At 41.4% G+C, this 20,629-nt stretch overlaps 1 protein-coding gene across 1 annotated transcript in view; it reads right to left on the bottom strand.

The window, feature by feature from the left end:
* Positions 1-20,320, bottom strand: part of CLCC1 (chloride channel CLIC like 1) — a 153,999-nt gene extending 133,679 nt beyond the window's left edge. Inside the window, exons 1-3 of the mRNA XM_063428068.1 lie at positions 20,198-20,320; positions 10,156-10,170; positions 3,601-3,711 (exon numbers count right to left, since the gene is read on the bottom strand). Coding sequence (XP_063284138.1) covers positions 3,601-3,711; positions 10,156-10,170; positions 20,198-20,317 — 246 coding nt within the window. The 5' untranslated portion in view covers positions 20,318-20,320. The remainder of the gene's footprint in view (positions 1-3,600; positions 3,712-10,155; positions 10,171-20,197) is intronic.
* Positions 20,321-20,629: the final 309 nt, after the last annotated feature.

Genomic DNA, 20,629 nt, shown 5'->3' with positions numbered 1-20,629 from the left:
GAGAGTCATCTCTTTAGACCTTTTTGTATCCACTTTTTTGGAATTGAGAGGGTTTCTATCTGCCTCTGCTATATCAGCTTGCACTTCTTATTTATATAGTTAGGATAATTTGTGGCTAATACATTTTTGGCAATTATAATAAAGCCTATTAGTTTATCCACTTTAATGAAATTCTGTGCCTTGATTTACATGATAGATACTTTTCTCGTTATGTTTTAACTATTGCACCTATTTACGTCAGCCTCTCATACATCAGTACCCTAGATGAATTTCCTTGATAAGGATTTCCTCACTTTTCTTTTAATATTAATGTTTCCAGGGTTCATGCCCAGAGTGATAGGGTGCCACTTGTACTGACCACCCTTGTTGTGATATCCTCACCCAGGGGATACTAGACTATTTTCTTTATTGCTTTATATTTGGACCCAAGTGCACTCTTTTGATCTCCAGAATACTTATAGTATATTGACTCACCTTGGGTTTCTGGATATTGAGTGTCTAGAAGTAGAAGGAAATACCATTGTAAAATAAAGATAATTCAAATTTTAGTTTAAAATATATCCACCGGAAAGGAGAGGAAGGAAATATAAGAAATATTGGATGCAAACCTGGATTAATATTAAATCTTATCTAGGCAGCCACAGGATAAATGCTTCCTATTCTTAATGAATTGAGGTAGAACAGAACCAAATTGCCCCGAACAGGCATGAAAAGAAACAAATGGAGCACTTATCAGCTAGTGAAATGACTAGAAAGATGAATTGAAATACATGAATATAAATAACCAAACGCATGTGCATTCACATAAGCAGGACGCCGCCACATTCATGCCAAAATGAACGAACGGCTTATAAAAACCCACAAGAAGAGCCGAAAGTACTATGAGGTCAAATATGGAGTGAGCACAGAATACAGGTAAGAACACATTGCATTCGGTAGAAAAAACACGAATAAAGGGACTCAGAAGTATAATAAGCATGGGGTGGCTCTTGAGCTTCAAGGTGGCTGAACGCACTTCATGAGAGCTCTTCACCTGCCTGCTATAGTTATTCGTCCACCATTTGGGCTCTCGGCAGGCCAATCCAATGTATATTGAGGCGTAGCAGACCATGGAACCGGTGTCTTGGACCATTCAAGCAGCAGGTTTCTGCAGGGCTGAATACTCGTGGCCTACAAGTTAAGATGGCCGCTGTCACAGCCACCAAGCTCTGGGCTCACCTTGAGGAACGTATTGAGTGAGCCTTCACACAACTATGGACCCAGCTCAGGGCTCACGCAATCAAACGGGTGCTAAGGCACAAGGCAATGACCCTACATCCAGAGCCCACCACGAGACAAACTTTAATCCGCAACGCCGCTGTGCTACGAGCGAAATGGTGGATGAGGTGGCAAAAAGAACCACAACCCCACAGTAGCTGCTCTAGGATCTGCCAGCACTCACCTAGGCATCAGTCCACAAGGAGAATTCTCCCAAGGCACAGCTCACATCCTCGGGTGATATCTATTTAGCAACGAAGACAGCCACATGTGAGATCCCAAGACCACGTCCATACCACTGGAAGGGATTGGGTCAGTGAGGAATGCTGGACTGTGTTAAAGACTGGGGCTGGTGGGGTAGCTCCGGGGGGACCCATTATATTTTATTACCACTGTGCAGGCTGCTCGGAATAGTGGGCATAGGCTGAACCCCCCCATCATAGGGCCCTTTGCTTAAGCATACAGAGCAGTGTTTTTATCCGAGCACCACTACCCACTTTAAGTTCCAAGTTTTATGGTTTAAGCTTCCTGTTTTACTTATGTTCTACTGAGTGACCTTACCCTCCTGTTTGTATTGCTATGGCTCTGTTGCTCTTTACCTACTCACTATTGGCATACTGGGCCTCTTATAGAGGATATAACTCTCACCCGTTACTAATGTATGGTATATGGGTTTATACCTACTTATGCTAGTACTATCTAAATTCACCCATGCCAATGCTAGTTTTGATGTCAGTTTAGCGAGTACTCACGTAATATCTTAAAATGTATCTATCACCCAGGTTTACTTGAGTCTTGCACTGTGTATTATTCGTGCTCAACATACTATTATAACTTGGTACCATTTTCTTCTATGACTGTATTACGCCATCATTTCAATAAAACAAAGATTGACAAACATTTTTTTAAAAAAAATAGATTATCTACTAAATATAAAAAAAAAAAAGGATAATAAGCAGATACTCATGGCTGGGGGATAGATATGCACTTACAAAGACCCGTTGTGCATATAGGAAGGTAGACAAAAAATAAAAACATTTAAAAATAGGAAGACTGGTGTGAAGGGAGGAGGGACCCTTCAATTATATTTCCTGTCCTGTTCTGGTCCTGAGGGCAGAGTTATCCATAAGCGATGCTACCAGGATTAGCCAGGAAATAGTATATACCGATTGTAGAGTGAAAACGTTAAATGGCAATGATAGGTTGAGAGTGATGGGCTAAACCGCCCTCATCACTCTTAGCTTTTCATTACCCTTCAAATGGTAATTGTTTCATTAACCAAGCCACAACCTGATGCTATTCCCCAGAGCTGCAGACATATGCAATCTTCAGCTCCTGGTGCATCATATACCAGGAGCGTTAGTCAGTGTTGTACTTTTGTCCAGGAACATGTAAGGCGTCTAACATACAGACTTTCTTGAAGTGAAATGGCAATGTTTCAGCTCACACAAGAACATTTCTAAAAAAAAAAAAAGTCTCTTTTGCTAGTTGAAAAGTTGCCATTTCACTCCAGTAAGATCCGATTGTTAGACATTTTCTTTTTCTACATTTGGCATATTTCAAGGGATTGGTCGTCTCCTTAGTTCATGTGGCACCATACTGTAGATTTTTGTACAGGTGTGTGCTGTTCCTGTTTTGAATTTTTTAAGTTTTTTTTTATTTTTGGGTATGTGCAAGAGTAAAACATTAATGTCTATGGAAGATCCAACAAGACCGTATGAAACAGAAAAATACTAGAGAAGATGTCAATGATGGTAAATTGCACTCTCTGAGGACAGTGCCAATTTAATTGTGATTTCCCATAGTAAGTAGATATATCCTAAACATAGAATATTTTACATGTTTAATAAGACACTCCTGGTTTCTAAAGCATTTTGGTTTGCTGAAAAGTTTTATGTGTGAAGAGAGTATTCCTCATTTTTTCCATTTTACAAAAAGTGCCGGTTACAATGGAGCTCCTCAAAAGAGGCAGATAATAGCCCAAAGCATTGGGAAATCAGTGATTGGAGAACCAGAAAACGTCTGGGCTGGGGAAGAAGGGGATGGCTTGCAAACGCGGCAGACAAGAGATCAGAAGCTTTTGCAAACAGGTTTTATATGTACCCCAATTTAAAATGCATAATAAAATGCATTCACGTTTTCATGTGAGGTATATCTACTAAACATAGTTTTTTATTTATTTGGTATTTGGGCACTGGAGTGTACCTGTAAGTAGACAATAATGTGTGGTGAGTTGATAGATAAACTGCAAGTTTTAGCACAATAGGTGCTTCACTCAAAATTCACTGTTTAACTAACACTACCTGCCTTAAGCAATAATGAAAACATGCATTATGAACTTACCAAACCCAACCGCCGAACCTCACCCAAAATCTTTAGCAGGAATCGTCTGAAAATAGGGTTACTACAGCACTGAGAACCTTCTTCTTGAGCTTTCTTTTTGTATTCCTCCATCTATAGGACACATTTTGTTAGGAAACATTTCTCATACTCAAGTTGTCGACAAGCTAGTCATCAAGTAGTACGATCCTTTATCCTCAAAATTGAATTTTTCTTGTGTCATCTTATGGTACATAAACGCATATAAAGAGTATCAGACATGGGGTGTGCTTGCATAAACACTTATACAGGGCTGATTTGCCATCCTCTCCTCGATTTAAGTACCTACCAGCAATTTTGCTATTCCTGGTTTATAATAAATAGGAGGAGAATTGATTGTATAAAGTCTAGCTAACTTATCCAAATTAGGGTCCTTAATAGAATGAACATGTTGTGTAATATTGCATCTTTGGCAGGTTTTCCTACATAACAGTTTAAAATAAACATCAGCAGAATTAATTGTATACAAGGCTAGTAAACACAAGCAAGAACACAAAGATGATGCATCAATGGATGAGCGAAAACATGAACTAGCAGTTTATTGGAATCACACCATTGAAAGGGACCGAAGGATTGTCCACATAGTACAATAAAGGTTCTTTGTTTTAATAATTTCTGTAATGTAAAAGATAATAAAAAAACATGTAAATTCTTTGACTACATACCAGTCAAGGCTTACCTGAACTTTCAGATTTTCCAATCTTTCCACAAATTCCTTCACTTGGGATTGGCAGGCAGTCTGGACATTTCTCAAATAGACACTTTTTACAGAAGTCTGCTCTGTAGAGCCCTGGGAAAAAAACATATCTAAGTTTTAAGTGTAAACTTGAAGTTTGAACAAATTTAGACTTTTGAAGCGTTGTGCCAAATCAACCGAGATTCTGTTTATCACGTAGCTGTTTTAACTACTGGTGAGTTTCAAACTAGCTTTTTACGGAATCACATAATACTTGAATGCAACCTTACTTTTGCCATTGAACAATCCAAACCAAAGGATTAAACAAACAAGCAAGAAAAAAAAGTTACCACGGAATTAATAGCTTTGGGAAAAAATTAGAATTAGTTACATTTCAAATTGTATCCTTATGGTTTAGCATGCAAAATTGGAAGTGACTTGGTGCACTGAATGGAGGGGACCATGGACTTCCCCTTGTTGGACCCTATTCCTCTTTTTTCCTCATTGCATCACCCATTCCTCCTCCCCTTGATACACTTCTCCCTCACTCTGGGCACCTCCTCTACAGATCCAGGTTACAATGACTGCACACACTATCGGGCCATACTTAAACCTGAGGCACGTCTGGTTTACATTAAACCGTATCCTCTATCACAAGAAAAAGAATGGGCAAAATCATGTTTGCTCAAGCTTTCTCTACTTTAGTAGACCCACATATCACGTTGTCTTGCAGTTTAAATTGTGCAGTATAGCATAATGTTCTAGGCTACTGATATGAGCATGTTTTAACATATTAACCCCTCGTTGACATCACTCTTTCATACTCCTGACTTAAAAGCCTGTTATATAACTTATTTTTGCATGATCATCAATATATCTGGGTAGTAAACGATGACAACTCACTACACATTTCCACATAATTTAGACATGTTGGATAAGCCTGTGACTCTGCTACCTAACGTAAAAAAAAAACAAAAAAGTGTGCAGTAATTATATATACCATGTACCTGTTACTGTCCTTGTTACTGATGTGGTGGCATTGCAAGAGTATGTGTTAAATAATTGCATCACAAAAAATAAAGAATTTAAAAAAAAAGAAAAGAAAATAAGAAAAGGACTGGGGTATGGCCCCGGTCATTTGGGAGCTGATGAGTAAGAGTATAATCTCCCCCACCCATTCCCCATAGAACTCGCCCATTAATCCAGTCCCGAAAAATGGCAAATCAGAGTATAGATTTACACAAGATTTAAGGGCATTAAATCCTCTAGTTAAGTATCAATGTTTTGAATTTACCAGAAATTTAATTCACCAGAGTCACTGAAGTGCGTTCGTCTGTTTGGTTTCGTTCGGCGCGTTTCACCCGCTTTTGGGACTTTAGCTGCACAAGATCCTGGGGACAGTATATCTATGCCAGAGAAGTGGCCCCTTGGTGGGCAATGTGTATATAGCACAATTGCTTTTGGACATTTGGTAGGTTGACACTTTTTTTTTTTTTTTTGGTCAATCTTTATTTTATTAAGGCATATATGAATGGTACAGAATAAAGAAAGGGAAATGCAAGGGAATTCCACAAAAAAGGGTTATCACAGGGACACTTTTTTTGTAATTTTAAATAATACACTATGATATTGCTATCTCCATGTTTTTCTCGTTATATGATCCACTATATACAAATTTTGAGAGTGCCCTGAACAGAATCTTAAAGCCTTTTAAAAGGTAATGGTTTTTTTTCACATTTTCTGCACATAATTGTGAATTTGCACAGTGCACTTTATCTGCCCCAAAGACAATGTTTTGGTTTATTTCACATTTGTCTGTAACTATTGGAGGTGGTTCTGTCATTTAGGCTGCACTATTGCACTTTTTCAAGGTGAAACTTTTTAATATTTTGCGGGTATCAATACTTACTGGTTATTGTTGATCAATTTAGCAAATGGCTTGAGGCCTTTCTTTTTAAAAAGAAAACTGCAAAGTTGTTGTTCAGGCCCTATGCAAGGACATCATACCTAGGTTTGGATGCCCGATTCAGATAAACAGCGACAGGGGAATCCCCATTACCTCGCAGCTAACACAACACATTAGTAAAATCTTATGCATTGACTGAAAATTCCTCATCCCCTACCACCCTCAATCTTCTAGATAGAACCCAAAGAACCATAAAATGCAAACTGAGAAAGGGCACAAATGGCCGGACCACCTTCCTGCTTTATTAGCTGAAATACGAATGACCCCTAATAAAACTACTGGTCTATCACTTTTTGAGATACTGATGGGTAGGCCTCTTCCAACCCCATGGGCAAGCAAAGGACCACAGGGTTATGTTGCTAATATGGTAAATAGATTGAATGGCTTTTAAAGTGATGTGTCACTGTCTCTTCCACTTCCAGGTGAAGAACCAACCCACCCATTCAAGCCATTAGACAGAGTTCTGATCAAAAGGCTGAAGAAACCAACCGATACACCATTCAAATCCCTTAGCATGATGGTAGCAGTTACTAGAACTGCGGTACTGAAGGACGGCAGCCCAACATGGATTCACGCTGGCAGAACAAAGTACACCCCAGCAGAGGGGCACTGTGGCCCATCAACAGAAACAACCACATAGATCAGAGAAACAAGGTATTTCCTGGAGGGTGTTTCCTGCAGTATTTGTTTGTTCTTTCATGTTATTTATTTATTTATTTATTATTGCCATTTATAAATAACATGAAAGAACAAACAAATACTGCAGGAAACACCCTCCAGGAAATACCTTGTTTCTCTGATCTATGTGGTTGTTTCTGTTGATGGGCCACAGTGCCCCTCTGCTGGGGTGTACTTTGTTCTGCCAGCGTGAATCCATGTTGGGCTGCCGTCCTTCAGTACCGCAGTTCTAGTAACTGCTACCATCATGCTAAGGGATTTGAATGGTGTATCGGTTGGTTTCTTCAGCCTTTTGATCAGAACTCTGTCTAATTCTGTTATTGCTCTGTTATTGCTCAAGGCTGTGATAACAAGAGGTCCCCTCAACCACCCCCCAAAAATGGCTGCATAAACAGAAACAAAAGTGGTTTAACTTCTAAATGGCAGTGAAACTTTAGAGGCATGATCTGTCATGTTTTTTCTTTAACAAATGCCAAACATAAAAAATAAGAACCACTCACTTTTTATTTTGAGGCAGTTTCAGCACGGCAAGCTGATGTGGCAGCAAAGCAGAGAGATATACTGACAGTCCTTGAAAATAGAAGTTGAGGTGATGTATACAGGGTTAGTCCAGAAGCAATGTCCTTTATCCAGTCTGGGTTCGGTTTAATAGGAGATCAAGCAGCATTAAAGGAAATTCCAAAAGCAGAGTTAAGGCCAGTCCGAATTAGTTAACCAGGAAATCAAAGTTATAGTTGTATGTAGAGGAGATTCAGAAGGGATCCGGTGATGGAACACACGGTCTCTCTAGGAGTGATCCAAATGATCAGCAAGCAAGTTGATGCAATCAGTCAGATTAACACATTAATTGTGCACCGAGGTGTTGGAGATTGGAGTTTAAATAGCCAAAGAGGTGTGTACTTCCATGCTGCCTTAAAGGGCCAGTAATACATGAATAAAATTCCTGACATGATCTCTACACTAAAAGGGACACTGTAGTCACCAAAACAACTTAGCTTAATTAAGCAGTTTTTGTGTATAGCTTATGCCTCTGAATTATCACTGCTCAATTCACTGCCATTCAGGAGTTAAATCACTTATTTCTGTGTGTGCAGCCCTAGCCACACCTCCCTGGCTGTGACTGACACAGCCTGTATAAAAACGAATTGGTTTCATTTTCAAACAGATGTTACTCACTTTCAATTTGTTTATCTCCTGATCTGTAAAATTAAGCTTTAATTACATGCAGGACAGGACTCCTGTAGGGTCTAGCAATCTATTAACTAAGCAGGAACTAAAACAGAATTTGCAATAAAGGAAGTGTAAACATTACATGTTTCTTTACATTATCTCTGCATGTCATGTGCAGGGAGGTGTGCCTTGAGCTTCATAAACAAAGTGATTTAACTCCTAAATGGCAGAGAATTGAGCAGTAAGACAGCAGGGGCACGATCTACACAGCAAAACTGCTTAATTTCTTTGTTGTTTTGGTGACTATAATGTCCCTTTAACCAAGGTGTAATAAAGTACTTGCCCTAAGCAGAGCCTGGGCCCCATACAATATTGAAACAGCTACAATGAGGACTCACAGCACCAAACCCTGGAGGACTTGCCCTAAGCAGAGGTAGCATTTTTGGATGATCATTTCCCACCCTCCCCATGGCACTCATTACATATCTAGATAGTTCAAATTACCTAGCTTTCCTGACAAACCAATTATGTCCACCAAGCCCTCCACACCTAAAATAGCTAAACTCACACAATACCTTTTTAACCCTCCGAACCATACCTACAATTCTCACAGCTCTTAAAAACACAGCACCTATTCTCCTACTAATGTTCTCACTTCTATTTTTCACTTTCTCTCTCACTTCCCTCATTATTAAAATCTCTCTATCCTTTTACTTACCTGTTCCTGCTGACACCATCTTCATTGCTTCCTCTCTGCTTCCCTCATCTCAGTATTCATCACATGCACTTTACTCATATTTATCCAGTCTTTCTTCACACACCCCTCCTAAATCCCCTAAACACAAACTCTCGTCCCCAACATTGAAATCTTACTCCCACCTTCTCTTCCATTCCATCCTACTGCTCCTAGCAGCTGGTGATGTCCCTCCAAACCCTGGTCCCTCCGCTACTAAGCCACCTGGTACTAACACCTGAAACCACAACAACCTAATACCCATTCCATGTAACTCTCGCTATAATTCCTTCTTTAAAGCTGCTCTCAGGAATGCACTCTCTGTGTGCAGCACCCTTTAAATCAACTTCCATCCATGACCTATATGTCTCACACTCCCTAAACCTACTTGCACTTCCTCTGATACTGCTACCCATGCCTCACTATCCTTTGGTGGTCTTCACTTTACCCACAATCCAAGACAAGCGGAGAGTAAAGGTGGTGGTTTAGGTTTTCTCCTTTCACCCCACTGCTCCTTTGAAACTCTGCCCCCCCCCCTTCCCTCTCTTTCCCATCATTTGAAATTCATTCAATTCGCCTTTTCAAACCCTTCTCTGCTAACATAGCTATTATCTATCATCTTCCTGGTTCCCCTCTCCTCTTCCTTGACCACTTTACTGCCGGGCTAACCTACTTCCTCTCTTCTAATATTCCATCCCTAATTCTTGGAGACTTTAATATTCCCATTAACCCACCTTTGACCTCAGCAGTCTCTAAACTACTTTCAATTAGTTCGTCCCTCGGGCTATTGCAGTGGGCTAATTCTCCCACCCATGTAGCTGGCAATACCCTCAACCTTATTTTCTCTTATGCATGTACAGTATCTAATATCCGCAACACTCCATTTCCTCTCTTTGATCACCACCTCTTATCGCTTGTTCTCGAGTACCCCCTTACCCAACAACCTCAGCCTAATCCCCCTCAACTCAGGAGGAACATTAATTCTTTTGACCTCCAGCAGCTGTCAGCTGAAATTGATTCACAACTCCTATCTGTCCCTTCCCTCTCCCTCACTGGCCATCTCCACATATAACACTACCCTCACCTCAGCCTTGAACGCTGCAGCTCTGCTCCAAACATACACCTCGAGGAGGACAAGTCCCCAACCTTGGCATACTAAATCAACACGCTATCTGCAGAGTTGCTCCTGTTGTGCTGAACGCTCTTGGAGGAAGTCCCGGACCCAGGCAGACTATTTTCATTATAGATTCATATGGTGTTCATACAGCGCAGCCCTTGCCCTCGCCCTCGCCAAACAATCATATTTTTCCTCTCTCATTAGTTCATGCTCACGCAATCCCAGGCATCTCTTTGACACCTTTAATTCTCTTCTTTGCCCTGCTGTGGCACCCCCCAAACTAACCTTACAGACGATAGCTTTGCATGCTACTTTACCAACAAGATTGAACAACTAAGGAAATAATTCTCCCCTCCATGCCATTCTCTTTCTCAACCACAAGTAGATCATGCCTTTCCTACCCTTCAGACTTTCTCCCCAGCTACTGAACAAGAAGTGGCTGCACTTCTTCTTTCGTCTCGCCCCACCACTTGCTCGCTCGATCCTGTCCTGTCTCACCTCATCAAATCTCTCTCCCCTTGTCTTGTGCCTTCCTTAACACACATCTTCAAATGCTTTCTCTCTTCTGGCATTGTCCCTGCTGACCTTAACCCCTTAAGGACACATGACATGTGTGACATGTCATGATTCCCTTTTATTCCAGAAGTTTGGTCCTTAAGGGGTTAAACATGCCACTGTAGTACCTATCCTGAAAAAAACATCTCTTGACCCATCCTCCCCTTCTAACTATCGTCCCATATCCCTGCTCTCTTTTCTCTCAAAGCTGCTGGAAAGACATGTCTTTTCCAGTGTGTCTCGCTTCCTCAATTCAAATGCTCTTCTTGACCCTCTTCAGTCTGGCTTCCGCCCTCTCCACTCTGCTGAGACTGCTCTTATCAAAGTTACTAATGACCTAATCACAGATAAATCCAAAGGCCACTACTCCATATTAATTCTTCTTGACCTCTCTGCTGCCTTTGACACCGTTGATCATGCTCTCCTCCTTCAAACTCTTCAATCGCTCGGTCTCTGTGACCCTGTCCTCTCATGGTTTTCCACTTATCTCTCCCAAGGATACCTCCTCCTCTCATCCTGTCTTGGTTGGAGTTCCCCAAGGCTCTGACCTTGGTCCCCTCCTATTTTCTCTTTATACTACCTCTCTTGGCAAACTTACTGCCTCTTTTGGATTCCACTACCACCTGTACGCTGATGACACCCAAAATATACCTCTCCTCCCCAGACCTCTCCCCTGCCATCCTGCAACGTGTAACTGCTTGCCTTTCTTGCATCTCTGACTGGATGTCCTCCTGCTTTCTGAAACTCAATCTCTCTAAAACTGAATTCCTTGTCTTTCCTCCTCCTGATACTGATCCTCCTCTCTCGCTCTACCTTCAAGTCAGTGGTATCCACATACAGGTAATACTCGAAAAATTAGAATATCGTGCAAAAGTTCATTTATTTCAGTAATGCAATGTAAAAGGGGAAACTAATATATGAGATAGACGCATTACATGCAAAGCAAGATAGTTCAAGCTGTAATTTGTCACAAGTGCGATGATTATGGCTTACAGCTCATGAAAACCCCAAATCCACAATCTCAGTAAATTAGAATATTGTGAAAAGCTATAATATTCTAGGCTCACATTATCCCACTCTAATCAGTTAAGTAAGCCATAACACCTGCAAAGGGTTTCTGAGCCTTTAAATGGTCTCTCAGTCTGGTTCAGTAGGAATCACAATCATGGGGAAGACTGCTGACCTGACAGTTGTGCAGAAAACCATCATTGACACCCTCCATAAGGAGGGAAAGCCTCAAAAGGTAATTGCAAAGGAAGCTGGATGCTCCCAAAGTGCTGTATCAAAGCACATTAATAGAAAGTTATGTGGAAGGGAAAAGTGTGGAAGAAAAAGGTACACAAGCAGCAGGGATGACCGCAGCCTGGAGAAGATTGTCAGGAAAAGGCCATTTAAAAGTGTTGGGGACTTTCACAAGGAGTGGACAAGAGCCACCACACACAGACGGATCCTGGACATGGGCTTCAGATGTCGTATTCCTCTTGTCAAGCCGCTCCTGAACAACAAACAATGTCAGAAGCGTCTTACCTGGGCTAAAGAAAAACAGACCTGGTCTGTTGCTCAGTGGTCCAAAGTCCTCTTTTCTGATGAGAGCAACTTTTGCATCTCATTTGGAAACCAAGGACCCAGAGTCTGGAGGAAGAATGGAGAGGCACACACTGCAAGATGCTTGAAGTCCAGTGTGAAGTTTCCACAGTCTGTGTTGATTTGGGGAGCCATGTCATCTGCTGCTGTTGGCCCACTGTGCTTCATTAAGTCCAGGGTCAACACAGCCATCTACCAGGAGATTTTGGAGCACTTCATGCTTCCTTCCGCAGACAAGCTTTATGGGGATGCTGACTTTATTTTCCAGGAGGACTTGGCACCTGCCCACACTGCCAAAAGCACCAAAAGCATCATTGGCCTGGTTCAATGACCGTTGGGTTACTGTGCTTGATTGGCCAGCAAACTCGCCTAACCTGAACCCCATAGAAAATCTATGGGGCATTGCCAAGAGAAAGATGAGAGCAGGGCTGGCCTTTGAGGTGTGTGGGGCACCATGGCAACAGGGGCACCAGGAGGCTGACACAGCTCGCAGTCGGTCACTCACAGCAGGTCGGCCCGAGATTGTGTGAGGTGAGCTGAGCCGCTGCAGCAATCCTGTATGCAGCTGCCAGGTCAGGTCCGGAGCGTGGAGGAGGAGCTTAGGGGCGCAGGCACAGCGTCCAAGTGCTGCGCCTTCACAGAGAGCCGCGGAAGGATCCGCTCAATGTGTGAGGGCGGCGGCCGGTGCTCTGCAGACAGGGAGGGAGCAGCAGCCTTCAAAGAGTGAGTACCTGTTCTTATTGTTGTTGTTTTTTTGTTTTTTTTAAACCAAATATCTTTAATTTAATTAAATGGGGGCAGGGTCTAATTAAGGGGGGCAGGGGACTTGGTAAGGGTGACAGGGTATGATTAAGGGGGGCAGGGGACTGGCTATGGGTGACAGACACTGGGTATGATTAAGGGGGGCAGGGGACTGGGTAAAGGTGACAGGGTTTGATTAAGGGAGGAGGGGACTGGGTAAAGGTGACAGGGTATGATTAAGGGGGGCAGGGGACTGGCTATGGGTGATACTGGGTAAGATTAAGGGGGCAGGGGACTGTGTAAAGGTGACAGGGTATGATTAAGGGGGACAGGGTACTGGCTATGGGTGACACTGGGTATGATTAAGGGCGACAGGGGACTGGGTATGGGTGACAGGATATGATTAAGGGGGACAGGGGACTGGCTATGGGTGACACTGGGTATGATTAAGGGGGCAGGGTCTAATTAAGGGGGGCAGGGGACTGGGTAAGGGTGACACTGGGTATGATTAAGAAGGTCAGGGGACTGGATAGGGGTGACAGGGTATGATTAAGGGGGGCAGGGGACTGGCTATGGGGGACACTGGGTATGATTAAGGGGGCAGGGTCTAATTAAGGGTAGCAGGGGACTGGGTAAGGGTGACAGGGTATGATTAAGCGGGGCAGGAGACTGGGTATGGGTGACAGGGTATGATTAAGGGGGCAGGGGTCTGATTAAGGGGGGCAGGGTCTGATTAGGGGTGCAAAGGGTTGATGAAGGGGTGCAGCCTGGGGATTGATGAAGGAGGCAGGGTCTGATGAATAGAGGCAGTATCTGATGAAGGGGGGCTAGGGTCTGATGAAGGGGGCAAGGGTTTTATTGAAGGGGTGGTCAAGGGTTTTGGTGAAGGGGGTGAAGGCAGCATATTGTGTGCCTGAAATTGTCTAGAGGGGGCCAAACAAAGACGTGGGTTGAAGAAATGAGGGAGAGGCTATACATGCTTAGTGTTGTAAAATGGTTAAATATAGTTTACTGACAACATTGCTCTTGTTTCTACAATACATAAACTGACTTTGTGGATTATACTATTAAAGTGTCACTGTCACTGTCTGGGAATTTGCCAAATTCGCAAAGACCCCCAACAGTGACATTGAAGCTGATCTATAGTTGATCTATACCTTCACTACTGTGTTAGCATGTGATTTTTATGTTGTTCAGTTGTTCTACAGATGTAATGTTATGTTTCCATGTGTTATTTAATCTATACCTGGAAATACAAGGTTTGGATGTCTTTTTCATTTGATGAATACCTGCAATGCTTTGTTACATGGTTGTCTATTTGATCTATACCTGAACTAAAGGATTTGTATGAATAATGCATTTGATCTACATCTGCTATACTGGTTGTGTTACTGGTTATTCAGTTGATCTATACCTGCAGTACAGGGTTTTATGTATTATTCAGTTGATCGCTAGGTGGTATCTAGTGCAGCGCTATGTTATTTGGTATTTTGTTTATCTATGCTTTATTAGGCGCAAATGTTGGCGTACTACATTTAGGAAATTCATATTATCTGTACACTGCTGCTGCAAATCTTGCATTTATTTTGTATCTATACTTAAAAGGACCTCTCTTTTAAATATATATATTTTTTTATTGTATCGTGTAGCAGCATTATGGGTCCCAAAAAACTGTCAGGTGCTCAGAATCGAAAACAAAGGGCCCTTATGGATTTGGAGGACCAGAAGAGTGCTGGAGTAATAAAAAAATATTTTGGAACACCAACACCTAGTGGTTTACAAACCACAGAAGAAAAAGATGAAGAAAGCTGCAGTAGCCAAAGTGATGTGCATCTTAAGCCTTCAACATCTAAAACATCTTTGGAAGAGGATTCTAATACACCTTCTGGCTCGGTGGCTTTTGATGAAACAATAAGCACATGTGAAAACTCAAGCTTCACAGATCCCGCTTTGTGGCCAAAATTGATTTCTAAGAATATTGATAGTATTTTAGATCCTGTAGAGGTACAAGATGTTGATTTTAAAAAATATGCTTATAATCAGCACTTTTCTTTAGCTTTCTACAAAAGAAAATTAGACAGTGGTGAAGAACAAACACGGCAATGGTTGGTATACTCCTCATCTGCCAATAAAGTATTCTGTTTCTCTTGTAAATTATTTGATAAGAATCCCAAAACATCGCTTGCCCCCGGAGGATCAGATGACTGGACATATATGTCAAATATTTTGAAATCGCATGAAACCTCCAGTGGTCATTTTACAACCCAGCAGATGTGGACTGAAACACAACTGAAATGGAAATCAAAACACGCGATTGACCAAAACTATCAAAATCTCATGAGCCATGAAAGGCAACACTGGAGATCTGTGATGGAGAGGCTGTTAAATATTGTCCAGTTTTTAGCAGAGCGTAATCTGGTCTTCAGAGGCTCTTCAGATCGATTTTTTACAACCAATAATGGAAATTTATTAGGTCTCGTGGAACTATTAGGAAAATATGACAGTGTGATGGCAGAACACTTACGCAGGGTGGTATCAAAAGAAATGCAAAATATTTCTCAATTATCCTTGATTGCACTCCAGATATTAGCCATAAGGAGCAGATGTCTTTTACAATTCGATTTTTGGAAGACATTTCTGGAAATTTTCAAGTAAAGGAACATTTCCTTGGTCTCAATAAAGTAGAGGATACAACTGGAAAAGGATTAAGTGATTTCCTCCTTGAATTTCTTTCAGGAAAAAATTTGGACATTGATAATTCTCGTGGGCAAGGTTATGACAATGGAGCCAATATGGCAGGAAAAAACAACGGAGTTCAGTCCAAAATTTTAAACATAAACCCAAGAGCAGTATTTGTACCGTGTGGCTGTCATTGTCTTAATCTTGTCATTGGAGATGCAGTACGCTCTTGCAAGGAATCGATGCAACTATTTGGGATCATTCAGCGCCTTTATGTTCTATTCTCAGGATCCGTAAAGAGATGGAAAATGTTGTCTGACCATGTTTCTGGCCTCACTTCAAAGCCTTTGTGCACCACGCGGTGGGAATGCCATATAAATTGTCTTAAACCGCTAAGACATAATCTCGGTGAAATACAAAAAGCACTGATTGTTTTGTCTGATGAAACCCACACTGAACCAAACATTTGTCATGAGGCTAACACACTATCTCAGCAGATTGTGGAGTTCAAATGTATTGTGTCATTGTGTGTTTGGTATGAGATATTGTACCAAGTTAATATTGTGAGCAAAGCTATGTAGAATGAGGCTGCTGATATCATTTTAATCTCAAACCTTATCCATAAATGTCACAAGATTAGCTCGCACAAGGCACCTGAACACCTAAGGCCAGCCCTGGATGAGAGACATGAGACCGAACAATGCAGAAGAGCTGAAGACCACTATTGAAGCATCCTGGTCTTCCATAACACCAAGTAATTGCTGCAAAAGGGGCCCAAACCAAGTACTGAGTCCATATGCATGCTTATACTTTTCAGAGGTCCGATATTGTTCTATGTACACTCCTTGTTTTATTGATTGCATGTAATATTCTAATTTACGGAGATTGTGGATTTGGGGTTTTCATGAGCTGTAAGCCATAATCATCGCACTTATGACAAATCACGGCCTGAACTATCTTGCTTTGCATGTTATGCGTCTATCTCATATTAGTTTCCCCTTTTACGTTGTATTACTGAAATAAATGAACTTTTGCACGATATTCTAATTTTTTGAGTATCACCTGTAAGTCCATCCTTGCAAGCACAATGTCTTGGCGTAATACTTGACTCTGGCCTAAGCTTTGAGCCTCACATCCAGTTTGTTGCCAAATCCTGTAGATTCCAACTTAAAAACATAGCCCACATCCGCCCCTTTCTCACAAAAGATGCTACCAAGGAGCTTGTCCATACTCTAGTAATTTCCCGCATGGATTATTGTAACCCTCTCCTAATTGGTCTTCCCAAAAGTCGCATCGTCCCGCTACAGTCTGTAATGAGACTTATTTTCCTCTCTAGTCGGTCCTCTCACACCTCACCCCTCTGTCAGTACTTACATTGGCTTTCTGTATCCTAAAGGAGTCAATTCAAAGTGCTAACCCATACCTACAAAGCATTGACCAATTCTAGCCCCTCTTATATCGCTTCACAGATCCATAGGTATGCCCCTTCTCAGTCTCTCTGCTCTGTCCGTGACCTTTTCCTGTCCGCTGCTCACACCCATATGGCCAACTCACGCTTGCAGGACTTCTCACGGGTGGCTCCCTTCCTATGAAATAGCCTGCCTGGCACCATCAGACTCACACCTAGTCTTCAATCGTTTAAGAAGTGCCTTAAAACCCATCTCTTTAGGAAAGCTTAAGGCCTCCCAGAGTAACCTCATATACCTGTCTCTTGATTTCTCCTAAAGGGCAGCACTTTACACTCTCCTCCAGCTCTGCTTCACTCCCACCTTATTTGATTGCTATTTCCTGTCCTAATTTGTTTTATACCCCACCTCCTATAGACTGTAAGCTCGTTTGAGCAGGGTCCTCTTCAACCTATTGTTCCTGTAAGTTTTCTTGTAATTGTCCTATTTATAGTTAAACCCCCCTCTCATAATATTGTAAAGTGCTACGGAATCTGTTGGCGCTATATAAATGGCAATAATAATAATAATCATGGACCAAAATTGTATCTGGTATGTTTAAAGACACAATATCCATTTTTTTGTTCACTCATAAATATAATGTTTGGGCTTACCATACTTCCTTTACTGTTGCTATATGGCCCACCTGGCAGAGATGAAGCAATGACATGCAGTCCCTGGAGTGAAGAGGTTGGTGGATATAGAGTGCACACTTTTTGGCCAAGACCTCCTATGAATATGCAACTAGGTGTCTAAGCGGTCTAAACCATCCTACCTGACCTGCAATTATACACTGATTTATGCCACTGTATACAGTTTTAAAAATGTCAGTTCTTATTTCTATAAAGGATGAACAAAAAACGAAAAATACAAATTGTGTAAATGTACACAATTTTATTCTTTAGGCTTTCTAAACAGCAGTCTATCTATAACGTTTATATTTGAACATATATTTTGTGCTCTCTATGCATCCCATAGGCACCCAGACCACTTAAGCTCATTGAAGTGGTCTGGGTGCAAACTCCCATAACCCTTAACCCTGAGCATGTAAAAAACGGCTAGGGTTAATTCCTCCTCTAGTGCCTGTCCCCTACCAGACAGCAACTAGAGGGACTTCCCGGTGGATAGGCAAATTTTGGTAGCCTAAACAACGCTGGACATCGTCATGCTATGCATGAGGTCTTCCAAAGTCACCTGGAATTCCCATAGAAAAGCACTGAATAATACTTTCCTATGGGAAAATCCTAATAGGAGCACGGCCATTGCCGTGCATGTACGAGTTTGTTTTCCTGGCACTTGGCACTATAGTTTCCCTTTAGATGTTATGCTAATAATTTTACAAAGTGCTTTGAAGTGAAGGGATTAATTAAATTTTAATAAAATGATTATACTTTTTACCCTATTTTATCACATATATTTTCTTAGTATCCAGTTGTTGCCAGAACACATACATTGTTAATTATTACTCCCACCACCCATTTATTGATGGCATTATAACGTTTGATTATGGGACTGCATATCCGCTCTAGAGTGTTTTACAGACTCAACAGATTCGTTTGGAGATATGTGCTATGTTTCGCACATTTTATTTAAAGTTTTATATGTATTACTGCTCTTTATAAAATGAAATGTCTGCTGGATTGCCATGTACTGCAGTTTGTTTGGTTTGCTGGTGGTAAATGAAATGCTTTCTAGGGAAGAATGTGGCACTGCATGGTTGCACTTGTGTCATTTTACATGTTTAATATGGAATTCACGTGCCTCTTGTGCACTTTCTATTCAGGGCAGTCTTTAACATTGATGGGACCCTGGGCAAGCATGTTGCATGGCCGATCAGAACCCTGCCTCACCCCTCTCCCTGGCATGTAACTCTCCACCCCACCCCCTCCCAAAAAAAAACAAGTAACAAGAAAAACAACATTCAGATATACCACGACATAGCATGACACTCATACAGATGGAAAAACTGACACACACAGAGGATCACAAAATGGCACACATGCAGACTCACATATAGATACACACATGCACACATACAAATAAACAAACAGATGCACAGATACACATATACAAACAAATAGATACACAGACACACATACATACTTACAGATACACACATAGACAGATAGAGACACAGACACATGCAGATACACATACACAGACACACATACATGAAAATACACAGACACACATACAGACACATGCAGATACACAGACACAGATACTCAGACACACACAAATACACACACAGGAACATAGATAAACATACAGACACACATGCAAACACAAAGATACGCACATAGACACACACATATATAAACATACAGACAAAAAGATAAACAGACACAGATATACATACGGATACACAGACAGAAGGATACACAGACACATTCAGAAAAACAGACATACAGGCACACATGCAGACATACGGACACTGCAGACACAGATACACATGTTTACATACAGACACATATGCAGACATGCAGATAAACATACAGACACCAATGTTCACATGAAGATACATAGCAACAACAAAAAAACAACATTCAGATATACAGAATGACACTCATACAGATGCAAAAACTGACACACACACACACATATACAGACACACATATACACATACAGACACACATGTGGACACAGAGATACACATGCAGACACACATGCACAGACATAGATAGATACACAGACTCACAATCGGACAAACATGCAAAAAGCTAATTTTTTTAAGTCACCCTCCTGTTGCTTCTTTTTGAGGACAACATACAGTAATGTCAGAGAGTAAACAGGAGTTTAAAGGTAATAGCATAATAAAATCAGGGCTCAAAAGTTCCACTCGCAACTAGTGAAAAGGTAGCCTAGGAGAGTAGTAATTCACCCTTGGTGGGTATGTAATGGTGAGTAACTTATAAGGCCGGGCTAGCAGTTTAGGACTGCAAAGTTTTAGTCATAGTAAAAGTCTACAGAATTATTACCATACTAAGTATCTTGAGTTCCTTTGCCTCAAAATGCAATTGGCCAAGCATAAATAAGCCTAGACCAGTGGATTTGTGTAACTGTACCAGCTCAGCTGTGGTGGAATTGCCCAATAGGCAAATTTTGCATGTTCATAACTGGCAAGCGGTGTTGAATGGGCATTCAGTTCCACACCGGCAATCCTGAAATTATAAATTCAAAATAAAAATTAGAATCCTGAATTCAATACCTGATTCACCATTTTTCCTGAGGCGGCATCATAGTTAAGCATGTCTGTTGGATCAATCCACTCATCATCATCTTGGAAAGTCCGGCAAAGTGCGATCAGGACCATGAAGACTAGTAGGACCACTTCCATTTTTCAGACTAACAGCAAAACACTGTGTGCCCTTAGTTTCCCTTAAATTGGAAATATTTGGATTAATTAAAAGGGAAATGATGCATGAATTCAAGAATGTAAAAGAGGAAATTTTCACTTTCTCGAGCGTCCATTTGACATGGTGGCATGTACCAGAGGTGAGCAGGCAAGGCGGCAGACCGTGCATGGTGGTGGATCTGGCTATAAAAGAGGTGTCTCCACCTACAACACAGGCTCAGCTAAAGTGCTCTGTGCAAGTTCCTAGTGCCCTGTCCACTCCTTTATCATAAAATTTGCCACACACACTGAACT

Source organism: Pelobates fuscus, chromosome 7 (genome assembly GCF_036172605.1).
Source record: "Pelobates fuscus isolate aPelFus1 chromosome 7, aPelFus1.pri, whole genome shotgun sequence".
Taxonomy (NCBI): Eukaryota; Metazoa; Chordata; class Amphibia; order Anura; family Pelobatidae; genus Pelobates; species Pelobates fuscus.
Note: the sequence above shows the minus strand (reverse complement) of the source record. Positions and strands in the feature narration are given on the sequence as shown.